Source organism: Salvelinus sp. IW2-2015, linkage group LG23 (genome assembly GCF_002910315.2).
Source record: "Salvelinus sp. IW2-2015 linkage group LG23, ASM291031v2, whole genome shotgun sequence".
Classification (NCBI taxonomy): domain Eukaryota; kingdom Metazoa; phylum Chordata; class Actinopteri; order Salmoniformes; family Salmonidae; genus Salvelinus; species Salvelinus sp. IW2-2015.
In genome coordinates, this window is record NC_036863.1 from 42,572,767 (window position 1) to 42,590,586 (window position 17,820).

At 43.7% G+C, this 17,820-nt stretch overlaps 1 protein-coding gene across 4 annotated transcripts in view; it reads left to right on the forward strand.

Annotated features, from left to right (window-relative positions):
• LOC111951177 (calcium/calmodulin-dependent protein kinase type II subunit alpha) overlaps positions 1-17,820 on the forward strand; it is a 73,125-nt gene that overhangs the window by 40,697 nt on the left and 14,608 nt on the right. For 2 of the 4 annotated variants that reach the window (XM_023969234.2, XM_023969233.2), the window contains exons 7-15: positions 1,804-1,906; positions 7,836-7,919; positions 10,349-10,443; positions 11,208-11,330; positions 11,452-11,535; positions 12,198-12,240; positions 14,814-14,851; positions 16,138-16,170; positions 16,713-16,761. In XM_023969234.2, coding sequence (XP_023825002.1) covers positions 1,804-1,906; positions 7,836-7,919; positions 10,349-10,443; positions 11,208-11,330; positions 11,452-11,535; positions 12,198-12,240; positions 14,814-14,851; positions 16,138-16,170; positions 16,713-16,761 — 652 coding nt within the window. The remainder of the gene's footprint in view (positions 1-1,803; positions 1,907-7,835; positions 7,920-10,348; positions 10,444-11,207; positions 11,331-11,451; positions 11,536-12,197; positions 12,241-14,813; positions 14,852-16,137; positions 16,171-16,712; positions 16,762-17,820) is intronic. The other 2 variants (XM_023969236.2, XM_023969235.2) reach the window with 1 other exon arrangement.

Genomic DNA, 17,820 nt, shown 5'->3' on the forward strand with positions numbered 1-17,820 from the left:
GGGATGGGATGTTAGCAAATCTGTTTCCAGCCATCACACCCCCACACTGTTCTCACAAAGAGGTCTGACGGGAAGAAGAGGAGGAGGAGGAGGAAGAACTAGTCATAAAACTTAAGGTTTAGTCAGCAGCATATGGGACAATAATAACTTTGTCAATACCTCTGCAGTCCTCAAGTCATACTTTATTCAGTTCAGGGACATTTATTTGGGGAGATTCAGCACCACAATGTCATAGCAGGGCAGTACAGGTGGAGCTGGGACTTGATGGGTGGTTGGTTAGGGAATCCACCTATCACCTCCTCTGGTCCCCACAGTGAGTCAGGTGTTACTGAAGACTCCTGACCTGCCTCGCCTCATGGCTTCGTCCTCCTGTGTGTCATAACTCTCTACAGTATCAACTGCATTCTGAAACTGTACTGCTATTTTCTCATGATGACTTAGTGCTTTATTGATTTATAGTCCAGGCAAATCGTTTGTTAAAAAACGATTTTGATAGTACCACGTGCTGTAGCAGGTCAATCAGTATCCACATTTATTTTCTCATCATCATATCCCATTAAGATGGATTTAGCTTGCAGGCCACAATCCTCTGAGATGGCGATTGCAACTCAAAGTCATGACTGGGGTTGTGTGACTCTGACGGCACACCCTCTTCTATCCACTCCGTTTGGTTCTGTCTGTTCCCGTCTGTCCGGAGTCTGGATGTTACTGCTGACCTGATGGCGACCATTCAACTTCCTTCACACAACACATTGACGTGACAGACAGAGGAATTCGGGCAGTAAGCAAGAGGAGAAGCAGACCTATGTGAACAGAATATCAAAAGCCCAACACAAAACATTCAGGGGACATGCTGCTAAGTCATGTCCTCTGCACACAGTTTGACGATTATAGAATAGGCATTCACTTACAGTGCAACAACCGTCAGTCCATTGTTCTGTTGTCAACTTGTCATGTACAGCACGTGCACTTCATATCTCAATGTCAGCTCGAGGGACCCATAAAAGAATGGGGTTTCTAATTTACAGTAAAAGCGGCAACAAACCCTCACACCGTCTCCATCACATCAGACAGCATTGTGTGTGCTACAGAATCTGCTTTGTTGTTGTGTCAATGGAGGACAGATAAAGCACAGGATTGGTTCCAGTGCTGTCCCATTTATAATCACACATGTCCAAGTGTCGCGATCATAACCCACACACCCTTTCAAAGGTGCCTTTGGCTGCGTTTACACAGGCAGCCCAATTCGGATATTTTTTCAACTAATTGGTCTTTTGACCATTTCACATCAGATCTTTTCGAATCAGATCTTTTGCAGAGCTGATCTGAAGACCAATTAGTGAAAGAAAGATCACAATTGGGCTGCCTGTGTAAACGCAGCCTTCTTGCTCAATCTTTCAAAGGTACATTTTTTATCTTTCTGACAGACTGCTTCAGCACTCACACTGTTATAAACATATACTAACAAATTCCCGTACAAAGAGATACCCTCCTCCTGCCCCCGAGGGAAGATGGAATGATAAAATTGATTTCTGTGTGTGGGTGTGTGCGTGTGTGGTGTATGTCTGTGTGTATCAGGGGGTAGATAACATCTCATAGCAGTAGCAGAGTGGGGGGGTGTCGTTCCTCCACCTGTGTGGGAGGCTGGATTTATCAGAGCTCTGTAATGCCGCAACCACAAAAGAAACTGAACACTATTCAATCAGGCCCAGAATCATGTCTGTCTGTCACCCTATTCCTGCTTGTGCTCAGGTCTCTTGTCTCTTCTCACTGACTGATTGGCTATTCTCTCTTTGTACCCAGCCTGAGAACCTTCTGCTTGCCTCCAAGTCCAAGGGTGCTGCAGTGAAGCTGGCAGACTTCGGCCTGGCCATCGAAGTTGAGGGGGAACAACAAGCCTGGTTCGGTAATGGCTAATGGCTGATATTAGTCGTAATTACACGCACAGAAAAATAAACAAACAGAAACGCAAATAAGGAATGGCTTCTAAAGAAGGTCTACTTATGCATGATTTAAGATGTATAATCAGCAGGGAAACTGCATAGGGGGTCACAGAGAGTCATGGAAGAGGAAGAATGAGTTTTCTGAGCACAAAGAATTCCAGTCGTAATTTTCAGAGGGAAATAGATCATTAAAAGACTCCTGTGGAATCCAATCAAAACAACTCTTTGCCTCGAACATCCTCAATAAATAAAAAAAACAGCTACTCTGGAGAAAAAGCAACCACTAAAAACAAAGGGACATATCATTAAAAAGAAACACCATTGAGGTAGGAAAAATGCCTTCCGCAGCACCATACAACAGGGGAAACAGAAAACGGTCTGTTTATTGCTTGTTTTATTTATGAATTGTCATCCAGACGTAGAAATGTCACCACAGCGTCATCCAGACTCATTAGTAGTGAGGCCTGCTGTGTAAAACCGTCTTGTTGGAATAGGTTAGGTACAGCTCATTTTTCATCACTCTGCTCTAACTAACCTAACTGACTGACTGGTGCTGCCTTGGGATTGGTGCCCTTAGGTTCAGAACAGGGCCGTGCACAGACCTTTCCACACTTATTTATTTTTCATACAATTTATTTTTTGCACAGTTCTATTTTATTTCTGCAAAAACACACTCACTCATCACAAATTGTAAGCAAGATAGTTACAGTGCCTTTTAAAGACATGACGGTCACAGAAAATCTAGGATTTTTAATCCAGCCAATCCCATGAGCCCCTGGGATAGGAGCTCTCCCTTAACCAGGATGGAAGTCTCTCTGCTGTCCCAATGCTGTGGTTTTCCGTGCCTGCTTGAGGATGTCCTCAGTAATTTCTCACAGTGCCTCTCTTTCAGAAGTTTCATCAGCCTGCCCCACGGGACTGTGCTGTGTTCAAAGACACACGGAGCAGAACGTCCGGTGAACAGGTCCGGGTTCCATAGCCGCAGGCAGAACAGCAGAAACTGGATCAGCAGCACGACTAGGGCTGTGGCAGTCACGAAAATTTGCTGCACGACCACGAGTGTGGTCTCAGTAGTATGATGGGGTCTAAAACCAGACTGTCTTCAGGAAGGCAGTAAGTTGCTGAGCAAAAGCATTTTCAAAAAAATGTTAGGAGGAATGGGAGATGTGACATATGCCGATAGTTTGGCTCTTTCAGGATATCATCCAAGTAGAGGGGTGCTGCAGCACCCCCTGAAAAATCAAAAAAGAAGAGAAATCACAAAAGTGGTGCACTGGGCCTTTACTAGTCCTGTATTAACGGATCAATATAGCTGTCTGTAGCGAGGGCAATTCCCCCCCACAAAAGTGGTGCACTGGGCCTTTACTAGTCCTGTATTAGCGACCGATATAGCTGTCTGTAGCGAGGGCAATTCCCCCCTATAAAAGTGGTGCACTGGCCTTTACTAGTCCTGTATTAGCGACCGATATAGCCGTATGTAGCGAGGGCAATTCCCCCCTATAAAAGTGGTGCACTGGGCCTTACTAGTCCTGTATTAGCCGACCGATATAGCCGTATGTAGCGAGGGCAATTCCCCCCTATAAAAGTGGTGCACTGGGCCTTTACTAGTCCTGTATTAGCGACCGATTATAGCCGTATGTAGCGAGGGCAAAAAATATATAATCCTGCAGCACCCCGTTATCAAAAATGATCAAAAAAATTGTCAAACGATGATACTTACATTATGTTCACCGCTTGCAAGATCCACTGTCAATGATGGTACAGCATCCGTCTTCAAGATTAGCTTCCTGGCAAGACCCATCGAATGTTCTCCCCAATTGATAAAGCAACTTCGCTCGAAATGTGRACTGCACACGCATGACCTGATCTTAATTTTCTGTTCGGCCTGTCCACCCGAAATGAAAAGTAGCCACTGCTGTCGTATGTCTTCATTCTTTAGAAAATAGTGTAGCGTTAAATTTACACTGACTTCGAGTAACAACGCAATGTGCTTTTGCCGGCATGCTAGCAAGTAGCTTGCTAGCTAACAGTCACGCCACATATGAAAGGTTACCAATATTTTTGGTAGTGTGTTCTGCTAGAGYTTACGGCTTGTAAACAAAGCCAAAGCAAGGCATAGGCGCACGTGTTGATGGTTTTAAGCCGGTACATATTTAAATGATAAAACCATTGGTGTATTACATTTCTATCATCATCTTCAACTTAATAAAAACATGGTTTCCCATCTCAAGAGGTTAAATAAAACAATGACTATAGTAAGTGCCTGTTAAGTGCCAAATAAAGTATAACGGTTGAACGTAACAGGGTTGACGATTTCATCTTAGAGCTACAATATGGAACTTTTTGGGTGACCCAACCAAATTCACATTGAAAGGTAACATAAAATAATCTTTGTACCATCTAAACCGCTGTGAAATATATTTTACATAACCAAAAATATTGTATTTTCAGCTGTTTGAAGCTGGTGAACAAAACCAAAGTAAAAGACTCAAAAACAAAACTTAAGAACGGGAAGCATAGAAATAGTGCACATAGAACAGATCTACCGCTTCTTAGACTTGCTTTCAATGAGAATGACAGCGGTAGATCTGTTCTATGTGTGTTATTTCTATGCTTCCCGTTCTTAAGTTTTGTTTTTGAGTATTTTACGTTCGGTTTTGTTCACCAGCTTCAAACAGCTGAAAATACAATATTTTTGGTTATGTAAAATATATTTCACAGCGGTTTAGATGGTACAAAGATTCTCTACACTACAATTGCTTGTTTTGTCACATAAACTGAAATTACGTGAACTATTAGAATTTTAGCAACCAGGAAATGGCGGAGCGATTTCTGCATAGTGAATCTTTCCTAAATCAGGCATAAATCCCTTTGTGACAGGGGGAAATGGAAGGTTGTTGTGTGCAAGAGGCAGGAGCAATTGAATGCAAGCTTCTTTTTTTTTTAATATGACATTTTTAAAACATTTCGAGCCTGTATATCTATGGGTAACAGTTTTGTGAAGTGTTATGATCAACCAACTCAGTTTACCGCCAAAAAGAGTAGAACCAGCTCACCTGCTTTTACACCATATTTTGACTATTATAYGTTCAATGTTTCTTTTGAAAAAATCATTTCAACAGGAATGGTTTGACCATATTAAAACGAGAGTTCAGTTCRTGTAACGGGGTTGACTTAAAATGAATCACAATTTGTGTTATCACTAAATCACATTGTTTTAAATATTTGTTTTATTTCACCTTTATTTAACCAGGTAGGCTAGTTGAGAACAAGTTCTCATTTGCAACTGCGACCTGGCCAAGAGAAAGCATAGCAATTCGACACATACAACAACACAGAGTTACACATGGAATAAACAAAACATACAGTCAATAATACAGTAGAAAAAAAGAAAACAAAAAAGTCTATATACAGTGAGTGCAAATGAGGTAAGATAAGGGAGTTAAGGCAATAAATAGGCTGTGATGGCGAAGTAATTACAATATAGCAATTAAACACGGGAATGGTAGATGTGCAGAAGATGACATCAAGGAAGTAATAATCTTTAGAAATTACTTTGTCAAAGCAACAATATAAGTAGATCTTTACAAACTTCAGGGTTAAGTCACAGAGGGTGCACGGATGCAGAAAATGCTGGATTCGGGTACTTCGGCAAGTCTTTTTTCATATTGAAAACCAGATTTATCGAAATCTCTTTGTGGTCTATATTAAAGGGCACTTCATTGAATATAACAGCCTTTTAAAATTTCAAAAGGAATTCCTTTGGTTGAACGACCCATATATGTTTTAAAACTAGGAACTAGGAATGTCTTTWAGTATTCAGTTCATTTTTAATGAACCAGAGGACACTTATCCAATACCCACAATTCATTTTTAAAGACACCCCTCTCTTAAATCAGGATGATTTTCTAAACCCTTTGGGGGATGCCTGGCTGGTTGCTATATTTTTTAAATATTTTCTAAGAACTGCTGGTGGAGCTGTCACATCCAGCTCTGCTGCTCATTATAATCAGGGTTGGGGATTAGGTGATTACATGTAATCAGTTACATGTAATTTGATTAAAAACTTATTTTAACTGTATCCGTTACTAGCAAACATATTGTAATCAGATTACAGAKACTTTTGAAAAACTAAATAATTACTTATTGGATTACTTTTGCAAAAAAAWACGTTATGAAACCGTTCTGTTTTCTCAATGACATTCAATTCAGCATTGAAAAAATKTGTAGGTTTAAGTTTGTTCCACCTGAGCTTGTCACGGCTGTTGAAAGGAGAGGACCAAAGTGCAGCGTGGTGAGCGTACATTTCTGTTTATTTAGGTAAATGTCACCAACAAAACAAAGAAACGACCGTGAAGCTTAACATAGGCTCTAACAAAGTAAACTTCCCACAAAGACAGGTGGAAAAAAGGGCTACCTAAGTATGGTTCTCAATCAGAGACAACGATAGACAGCTGCCTCTGATTGAGAACCACACCCGGCCAAACACAAMGAAATAGAAAACATAGAAATAAAGAAACTAGAATTCCCACCCTAGTCTGAGCACCAGAGACCACTATGATCATACAACAAATGCCTATAATGGCTCCTTTGGATCCTTTGCCTTTTTCTAATGCCTCTTAAGGGGAAAGTAACTGAAAGTAATCCAAAAGTAATGTTACAGATTACAATTTTGGACAGCTAACTAGTAACTGCAACTGATTCAGTTTGAAAAGTAACTTACCCAACCCTGATGTAATTATTCTATACACATTACACATACACATTCATGGAAATGAGTCTCGATATTTCAACCTCTCCTTTGTTCACAGTGTGTCAAACCACAGGCTGGTTCCATGGGTCTGGAGAGTAAATGGAAGAATGTATTCTTCTTCTCTGTTTTGATGATTGATATATAYAGTAATCCATCATCTATCCAAGTAGCAAGCAACCGTGTTAACTGTCAGTGATAATCATTCCACATGATTTGCAATCCATATTCTCTACCATGGGCAAATTGATTTAGTCTCGTGGATCTGCTGTGACACAATGTCTGGAACAAAACAAGGCTGGAACATGAGAAGATGATTTGAGTCCTTAGCATGAGAGTGAAATAAAAGTCTCATCACCCCTCATAAAGAGTTCATGTCCAGACTTACACTAGAATGTCAGAAACCAGTCTGGTTACGGTAGGTAATAAGGATATGGACTGCATACCACAAATGAAGCCCTATTGAGGGAAATGCGAGGCAGGCGGCCCCCAGGAACCTGTGGATGATGTTGAGTTAATTACTCTCTCTTACATTCCGGGGGAAGATAATAATCAGAGCAGGTCTCTCTAACACTGTGCTCTGTTCTTGGTTTGTGACAGAATACTAAGTGGATTTTCTACAGAGTTCTCAAGGAAGACTTCTGTCTTTTATTTGTTAAATTGGGACGAAGGTTGAAGTATTCTATGCATCCAAGAACTTGAAGACGGTTATCTCTCATCACTTTACTGTACTGTATTACAGTATATAATGGTTTGATATGGTCAGTGGTCACATTTAAAACAACATGTGCATTTGATCGAAGCCTATATCAATATGTATTGTATAGCATTACGATACCAGTATTTAGAGTGTTATATTGAGCTATACTTTATCACCCTGTTCTTCTACTTTCACTGAGCGTATCCCTTCTAGAGTTCATAAAATGGTCCGTTTGGATCCTGGATGTTGTTCAAGATAATCCACGATTAATGTCTGCGGTTTATCAATCCCCTGTCTCACAGCCCATCCAGGCAATTCATAAACTTAATCTCCAATGGGAAAAAGCATCTCGACATTATTTCCCATTGCTTATTGCCTAGCATTAGATTTCAACAGAGCTGTATTATCTGTGACTCATTGCCTCTGTCTGGATGTGATGCAGGCTTTGCAGGGACACCTGGCTACCTTTCACCTGAGGTTCTGAGGAAGGACCCATACGGCAAAGCTGTGGACCTGTGGGCTTGTGGTAAGCAGGGTGGCTTTCAGATATCCACCTCTTTCCTTGTTTGTATTTGTCTACGTCTGAGTTGCTACTGCCTACAGAAAACATGATATAGACTTCACACCTGATTTGATGAGTTTCCTCATTTATACAACTTTGTCTTTATGTTGTCTCATTTGGCCAGACTTGGGATTGCTTCAGATTCTAACCTACTAGAGTTATGTTGACAAAAACCCTGTGATTTAGTGCACCAGTTTATTTATGGGGGCCTGTTGGTTTCATCCCAAGGTGTGAAGATGAGTTCTCTGTCAGAGCAGATGAGAGAAGGCAGCCGTGCGTTGATCTGATCTGAGCTCTCTCTACACTCTTAGGGTTTCAAAAGGGTACTTTTAAGTTCCAGGTAGAACATTTTTTAAATCMAGGTAGAACCCTTTTTGGTTCCAGGTAGAACTCTTTTGGGTTCCATGTAGAACCCTCTGTGGAAAGGGTGCTACATGGAACCCMAAAAGGTTCTACATAGAACCAAAAGGGTTCTACCTGGAACAGCCGAAGAACCCTTTTTGGTTCTAGATAGCACCTTTTTGTTTCTAAGAGTGTATGTCTATGTACATACTGTACCACAGGCCTCTGTGTCAAGAAGGTGACAGATATCAGGCTCCAATTGGCCCTCCTCTGGTCTATTTAGATAGAGGACCGAAATTATACCCGATGTGTGAACAACTTTTACCTAGAACATAGTACATGTATATATCAACATCATATGAATCATATGTAAACATGATATCAACTTTGACAATATGCAGGAACTTTTCACATTGCGCATTTGTCACATGCTTCCTAAACAGCAGGTGTAGACCACAGGAGGTTGGTGGCACCGTAATTGGGGAGGACGGGCTTGTGGTAATGATTGGAGCGGAATCAATGGAATGTATGAAATACATCAGAACATACTATTTCCAGGTGTTTGATGCCATTCCATTTGCACCGTTCCGGACATTATTATGAGCAGTCCTCCTTGCGGGTAGAAGCTGTTCAGGGTCCTGTTGTTTCCAGACTTGGTGCACTGGTACCGCTTGCCATGCGGTAGCAGAGAGAACAGTTTGTGACTTGGGTGGCTGGAGTCTTTGACACTTTGTAAGGGCTTCCTTTGACACCGCCAGATATAGAGGTCCTGGATGGCAGGGAGCTCGGCCTCAGTGATGTGCTGGGCCGAAAGAACTACCCTTTTTAGCGCCAAGGAGTTGCCATACCAAGCAGTGATGCAGCCAGTCAAGATGCTCTCAATAGTGCAGCTGTAGACCTTTTTGAGGATCTTTTCATGYCAAATCTTTCCAGCTTCCTGAGGGGGAAAAGGCATTGTCATGCATGTTAATTAATGGACCATGTTAATTCCTTAGTGATGTGGACACCGAGGAACGTGAAGCWMTTGACCCGCTCCACCACAGCCCTGTAGATGTGGATTGGAGYGTGYTTGGCCCTCCGTTTCCTGTAGTCCACGATCAGATCCTTTGTCTTGCTGACGTTGAGGGAAAGGTTGTTGTCCGGCGTAATCTAGAATGAGCAGTTTAACCTTGTAGTTTGATTTTTTTTTAAAGGAGAAGGCCCATCGCTATGCAAAGCTGTATTTCTCTGCCTTTTGATATTGACCTTGAGATGCATGTGGGCTTCATGGCCAATGGGTTCATGGCCAGGCTTCGGGGGAGTGAGAGGAAGTCACAGGATACATAAGGTTGATGGCAGTGTGGGAATGAAGGATTAGAAATGGATAGGGGTTCATTCTCGTTCTCCTTACATGGTACTGGATCCACATGTGCACCCTATTTTGTGTTTGGTTAACCCATCTGAGAGACAGRGGAGGGGTGTATGGAAGACATACAGTCAAGTCCAAAATTATTGGCACCCTTGATAAAGAGGAGAAAAACAAACAATAATACAACTAACTATTTTGTGTGCAAAACTATGTTATTTTATACTAATACAATTTCTCAGATATTTTTTTTTTTAACCAAATCTAAAAGATAGTGGTCAAAAATTATTGGCACCCTTGTATTCAGTACCGTTCAATACCTCACCTTGCAAGGCTAACACACTGAGCCTTTTTCTAAATTGTCATGAGATTGGAGAATAGATTGGGAGAGATCTTAGACCCTTCTTTGCTCATCTTTATCAAGGGTGCCAATAATTATGGACCACACTGTACATACATATAGTATACACTACTTCTGCAGCACCTTTTCTTTTCAACAAACATAGAGATATTAATGTAACCACACACACACACACACACACACTGTACATACATATATACATATGTGAGTGATCAAGATTCAGATGTATTGATTTTCTTTTCACCAAAGGTAGTTAGATGTATGTGCTATATGCTAGTTCGTTCTAGAGTAACTGGAGTGATGGACAGTCTCCTATTGTATAGTGATGTATATTATCTGTGCCAGGTGTGATCCTGTACATCTTGCTGGTGGGCTACCCTCCGTTCTGGGATGAGGACCAGCACAGACTGTACCAGCAGATCAAGGCTGGGGCCTACGATGTGAGTCACATCCCTCCTAGCTCCTGTTCTTAACAATACGATACCCCTCCATTACTTTACTGCTCACGGCTGCTGGGGAACAGTTGAAATGCAGTGTCTCTTCGGGATTGTGTAACGCACCAGTTTCCAAGTAGATGAATCATCTTAAATTCAGTGCCTGATATAATTGTGGCGTTCTGCTGGGAGGAAAAAAAAGATCTGTATGTTTTTTCTTCTTCAATTACAGTCATAGTATCCCACGGCACACTCTACCCTTTCTTGTTCAGCTACTCTGCCTACAGACTTCGGAGGAATCGTTTTGTATTGTATACCAGTACACACCAACACATTCACTGTCCCATTCATTGGAACGACGTCTGTGATTTCTGTCCAAAACGGACACATTTGCAGGACATATTATTTTCTCCAGAGGCTAAAATCTTCCAAGGACATTTTGTGTTTAATCYGTCAAGCAATAGCTTAATGATAGCAGGGAGGCTGAAAGAGGCTGGCCATCTGTTTGCTAAAAGGYTAGTTGTTATCACAATGTAGATTGTCGATTGACAAAGGTGCATGTGTTGTTTTGTAGTCGCAGCCCGTTTACTGTGGCTTACACAGCACATTCTACCTTCTTATTCCTCGACTCGGACGACAGACGTTGGAAAATCGTTTTGAGAAAGGGATTTTCGCTCATTCGAATATCATCGCCAGCTTTAATTCCCATGATTTATTTCTATGCAAAGGCCATCAGCTCTGTGCTATGTCTCCTCTTATATGTACTCTAGTTCCCCTCGCCTGAGTGGGACACTGTTACTCCAGAGGCRAAGGATCTCATTAACAAGATGCTGACGATCAACCCTGCCAAGCGCATCACAGCCTCTGAGGTCCTCAAGCACCCGTGGATCTCAGTGAGTGCAGAGCGAGCACGTCCGCACATTCTCACGACGACCACCWTGTGCGGTAAGATTCGGCCCCGTATCTAACCGGGCAGGACTTTTGTTTTCTCCTTTTCTCTCTCTCTCTCTACAGCACCGCTCCACTGTGGCCTCCTGCATGCACAGACAGGAGACGGTGGAATGCCTGAAAAAGTTCAACGCCAGAAGAAAGCTGAAGGTATTGCAGAGCTCCCGGGTGCAAAATGAAGTGTCGATTATGATACTGGAACATAACATGGTCCTCTCTGTATTGCCCAGAAATATCAGTGAGGGAGTTTGAGTCCAATAGGACGGTTTGAATGAGGATGGAAATATGATCAARGCAAAATGTCTTTCATTAGACGAGTCCATGCACGGTTCAAGATGAGAGGACGTCTCTTTGTTTGATTTGTTTCACGTGGAAGCTATCTAATGCATTTGGTTTTGTACATACGGCTTTTGTGTTTGACCTTTTACACAACCCCTTTCAGGCAGATCCATTTAATTGTAATGCATTCAGCTTCCACTTAAAAAATCTGAACGACCTACACCTTAAAACTAATGAATTGTGATATTCATGCAGTAACACCAACTGCTTTTTGAATAGAGATTGCCAATGCACATTTCATTTGGTGCTGTTAAGACACAGAAACTGTTGAAGTACTYTAGGTCATTACATTGACAGTAAGCAGCAATCCAAGCTGTTGATATTACATGTAAGCAACCTACTCAAGCTGTTAATACTATATTCTAGCCAAGCTTGGTTGCCAACAAGAACACAGTGGCATTATAAACTCACATTTTTGATGAATCCCTTTGTTCTTTCATCTTATGTAACGATCCATCTCTCTTTGTTCAAAGGGTGCCATTCTCACCACCATGTTGGCGACCCGGAACTTCTCCGGTAAGTCATGTAGAGGTGCCCTGTCGGAACGGTCCTCCTCTCCATTCATGAGTGGGCTTAATAATCGGCCATTAAGCGGATGCTTTTATCCAAAGCGACATACAGTCATGCATGCTTCCTTTTTATTTTTTTTATTTTTTTATTTTTTATTTTTACATACGGGTGCCCCGGGAATCAAACCCACTACCCTGGCATTGCAAGCGCCATGCTCTACCAACGGAGCTACAGACTAGAGGATAGCTTAACGGTGTCCCTAGGGAGGTCACTATCCTAGAGGAGTGACATGGTCTCAGATGGCTGCTCCTAGACTGGGGGGCTACAAGCCCATGGAACAGGGAGGAGATRATGACAGCTTGTGGAACTCACTGGTCATGCATCAGGACACTTCCCTATTCCAGTTGACACTCCCCCGTCGGACACTTTGCTACGGATATACCAACACTATTCACTGTCCCATTCATTGGAATGACGTCTGTGATTTCTGTTCAAAACGGACACATTGTAGGACATATTATTTTCTCCAGAGACTAAAATCTTTCGAGGACATTTTGTGTTTTAATCTGTCAAGCAATAGCTTAATGATAGCAGGGAGGCTGAAAGAGGCTGGCCATCTGTTAGCTAAAAGGCTAGTCGTTATCACAATGTAGATTGTTGATTGACAAAGGTGCATGTGTTGTTGTCATCCCAGCCCACTTACTGTGGCTGAGCCATCTGCTATTGGATCCTCAGTCCCTCCATGACTTCACTCGGATGGTTCTGTGCCATAGAATCCACCACTGAACTAGTGGAACATAATGTGACTATTTACCGTCCCTATGTTGCTTTAATCTGCAACGTTTTGTCAAAATCCTCTCATTTATTATACTCCTCTTGGTTACAAGGAAGGGACGGCTTGATGAAGGAGTCACAGTTGAACATTGTTTTGGGACAAAATGAAAGCAGAGATGGAGGGATCCCCTTCCAATCTCACAGTTTACACATCTCTACCAATCTCCATCCAGCAGAGTGTATCTCCCATCATAGCTCCACATAACCATTCTTATATTAAAGAAGTGAACCTGAAGGGGACAGCAGGGGAAATTAATAGCAGTGAGGGGCCATCTTTAAATGGGTACGCATTCTCATACCAGCCAGGAATAGACCCCCACCCTATATCTCCCACCTGCCAGGGAATTCTGTCCGAAAGCCAAGCCCCCACAGCATTGACCCTAGAGGCCTTGTGGACTTAAAACCATCTCAGCACCTCTAACCAATTCATCTTTCCTTTTCCCGGTCTATCTTTCCCCTCACAGATAGCCGCTGAGAACTATAGCCCGCAGATACTGCATACGGCAAGATTTCCTTTTTCCCCGGTCTCTTTACCCTCCAGATAGCTGTTGAGAACTATAGCCGCAGATACTGTATAAGGCAAGATTACCACTTCATGCCTATTTACAATAAGGATAAAGTCGCTGTAGCCAAATCTCCCCGTAAAGCTTTTAATAGCCTTTTTTTCTACCCCATTAACTTTTCCCATTATGCTTGGGGTGGGTCGGAAGTGCGGTGTAAACGCTGGTCCAGGGCCAGATTTGCTTCTAAGATGGTAAATAGTGCGATTTGGATTAGGGTAGAGAAAGCGGACCTCAGGCCAGTGCTTGGGGTTACCAGAGCCATTCCGCTGCAGACGGGGAGCAGACCAGGGGGAAATCCCATCGGCGTACAGCCACAACCCCTCACAGCCCCCAGCAGCAGGAGAGATTGGGGTCACAGTGCCAGGGAGCTAGGGGGCTGCGAGGCGGGGATCAGGCTACGCCCCAGCTGACGAGAGGCCAGACGAGAGGCCATGCTCCACACAGCCCCGGCCCACTCCAGGGCTAAAATTAGTAGCCATGTTGATGAAAATAAAGTGGGGGAAACGCCCTGGCTCAGCTCTCATAGAGAGGACGTAAATGATTCCAGCTCAGAGACGAGGAGGAGGAGAGGAAGGGAAGAGGATAGGTAGAGGGAGCGGGCAACAAACTGGACCAGAGCACTAGGAATAACAGGACGTGATGTACTGTATGGATCATAGCCAAACTCTAGAGAGTGAGGGAGTGGGTCTGGAATGTGCCCAYGGTATCTCCCTATCTCAAGTGCTCCTATATCACGGATCCCTCTCACCCACCCAGCCAGCCTCTGTAGCAGAGCCCAGTCTGGTTCCCCAGAACGTCTGGTGTTACGCTATAGAGTAAACCATTTGAAATTTGTGTTTTTCTTWTTTTTKTTGCTGTGCTTTATTTCCCTAAAAMCTCTTATTTGACCAGTTGAATGACCTGAGAGAATCTTCAACAACCCGTGGGGTTTGGATGCTACTAGTGACTCTTCGTCAATATCACTGTCTCGTCGAGTTTATGATCAGTGGAGAGCAGGAAGAGGGCTGGATTTGAAGAAAATATCACATTTTATTTCCCAGAGACATATGGATCTGATTTACTCCATTTTCTTCTAACTCTTTGCATTCGACTGAGTGTTGGCCATGCCCTTCGCCCTCCTCTTCTGGGCTTTCGTGCCCTTTTTGATCGCCCTGTCCCTGTTTCTCTTTGTGTCCCGCGCAGGAGGTAACAAGGCCAACAAGAAGACGGATGGTGTGAAGGTAGGGCTCCAGCTCCACAGGGTTCTCTTCTCACAGTAGAATAAACCTGACCTGGAGGAGGACTTTTGGAGGCTAGCCGTTTAGTGTGTACAACACGCGCTGTCGATAGACCGTTATCATTCCAAAATCTGGCCGTTATTCAACATTTTGTGAAAGGTGAAAGGTGCTTTCACGTCAAAAGCTTCACTGCCGAAATGGAATAATCAAACATGCTCTTTGAACACGTCTGAACACAGATCTAAGTACATTACGGGATTATGGGAGTTTGACTGTTTGCTCCATTCTCTCTGAACATGCTGGCCCCACCCAAAGCCCTGATCTCCTCCAGTGTACAGAACTGGAGCTGCTAATAGCCCCCGCTTCCCTGTTTGTTTGCCCCCGTACACAGTCTATTGTCTCGGCCCCATGCCTTGGTGTGAGACTGGGCGGTGGAGTGGAGAGGTGTTATGTTCAGTTTTGCCCTCATGTCACRCTGTTCAGATGCACAGAGACAGCTGGCTGAGAAGCAGTCCAAGTTTAGTCATCTTCCTTGACATAAGTCCAAAGTTGTAAACACACACATTTCCTGGTTTGTCCTAACGGCTGGACCGAATTCCCCTACTAACATATGCAGTAGCACACAGGAGAACAGAAGATTCATAGCAACTCTGTTCGACAACATGCTTGGCTACAACATCGTYCAATGTTCAGCATATTGTCAGTTAGATAGGTAGCTCACGAGATCAGTGCTTGGACATCTTATTTGTCTGCGATCCAAAAGGAGAGTTTGTCTGTGTATTGATGTCGTTCGTCTGTTCCAGTATTATGAGTCTGTTTTGTGAGTTAGTGTGTGTGAGTTACTATTTACATGTATCATGGGATATGCTCCACTGGTGGTACTCCTCCAGTTCCCCCGGGGGCCAGTCCAGGGTGTCTGATACTGGGATAAGTGAGGCATGCTGCTGGCCACTCAGCCCTGCCACCTCTGCCTTATCAAAGGCATTCCTCCCYGACCACAGCCCTGCCTGGCCCGGAGGTATCCTACATGACACACCGCCACACGGCCTGCCAACCACACGGCTCAGAGAGGTGTCCGGGGGAGACGACAAGGGCACCGTGGCAATACGAACCCCAAACACACACAAACACCTTCAGCCTCAAACCCACACACACACACACACACACACACACACACGTCCTCCCTCTGCAGCATGGAGGTCTCCCTCTCCTCCCTCTGTTGCTCCCTGGCTTCCGTCTCCATCTCATTCTGCGTGTTACTGTCTAACCTCTTCTCATTTCTCTTCCAGAAAAGGAAGTCCAGTTTCAGCGTCCAGCTGATGGTGAGTGTGATTTCCCCCCGTCCTCTTGACAGCGCGTCTCAGCCGCGCTCGGCTTTCCGCCTAACAGGGAAAGTGATAATAGCTTTTTAAAAATCCAAACGAACCAAAGAACAAGCAAATAAAAGCTGTCATTCAAAATGGAGCTGGACTTTCTTTTTGTTTTTGTGTGTGAACATCCCATAACGTTGCCTAATCCTGCTGCTTTTTTATATGCTCTTGTGGGGGGGGGGGGGGGTCATCGTGGGGTAACCCATCTCTCCTTTTCTAGGTTCTTCCTCCCTCTGTTCCTCCCTCCCATATCCCACCCTACTCCTCATACCACCCAGACCTATGATTAACCAAATAGCCTGTTCTCTCTCTCTCTGAAAGGTGCGACAGGGAGGAGGCTGGCTGTCTGTCCGAGGTGTGTGTGTGTGTGGTGTGTGTTGTGTGTGTGTGTGTGTGTGTCTTGACTCGGATCTTCCACTCACCCTCGTGTGGAGAGAATAACACCTGCTGTAATTGAGTGTGAATCTCTGAACCTGTCTGTGTGTTGTTTCTAGGAATCCTCTGAAAGCACCAACACCACTATTGAGGATGAAGACACCAGAGGTAAGGCTATCCCTTTCCTCTCACCTCTCACAGCCTCACCACCTGCAGTCTATACGTGTTAATAGGACAGGGTGACAGCTTTCAGGAGGAATATACAGTATCTCTGCTAAACCTAACAGATACCCTATGAGCATCATGTACTGCATGTTACGCATACGCACTCACACACACACACAGCTGTTGAGATATGGCTTTCTCTGGCTCAGAAAGTGACATTCAATAATGCTATAAATAACACTAACACCAGCACAACACGGCTATGAATAGGTTCACTCTTACTTCAGTTGCAGTCCAMTTWCAGTGCATTCGGAAAGAATTCAGACCCCTTGAMTTTTTCCACATTTTGTTACAATACAGCCTTTATTCCAGAATTGATTAAATCGTTTTTTCCCCTTATCAATCAACACACAATACACCATAATGTTTTTAGATTTTCATATTTATATAAGTATTCAGACCMTTTGCTCAGTCCTTTGTTGAAGCACGTTTAGCAGCGATTACWGCCTYGAGTCTTCTTGGGTATGACGCTACAAGCTTGGCACACCTGTATYTGGGGAGTTTCCCCCATTCTTCTCTGCATATCCTCTCAAGCTCTGTCAGATTGGTTGCTGCACAGCTATTTTCAGGTCTCAAGTGATGTTCGATTGGGTTCWAGTCCGGGCTCTGGCTSGGCTACTCAAGGACATTCAGAGACTTGTCTCAAAGCCACTCCTCCGTTGTCTTGGCTGTGTACTTAGGGTCGTTGTTCTGTTGGAAGGTGAACATTCACCCCAGTCTAAGCGCTCTGGAGCAGGTTTTCATCAAGGATCTCTCTGTACTTTGCTCCGTTCATCTTTCCCTCGATACTGACTAGTGTCCCAGTTCCTGCTACTGAAAAACAGGTGCCAGGTTTCCTCCAGGCGTGATGCTTGGCATTCAGTCCAAAGAGTTCAATCTTGGTTTCATCAGACCAGAGAATCTTGTTTCTCATGGTCTGAGAGTTCTTTAGGTGCCTTTTGGCAAACTCCAAGCAAACTGTCATGTGCCTTTGACTGAGGAGTGGCTTCCGTCTGGCCACTC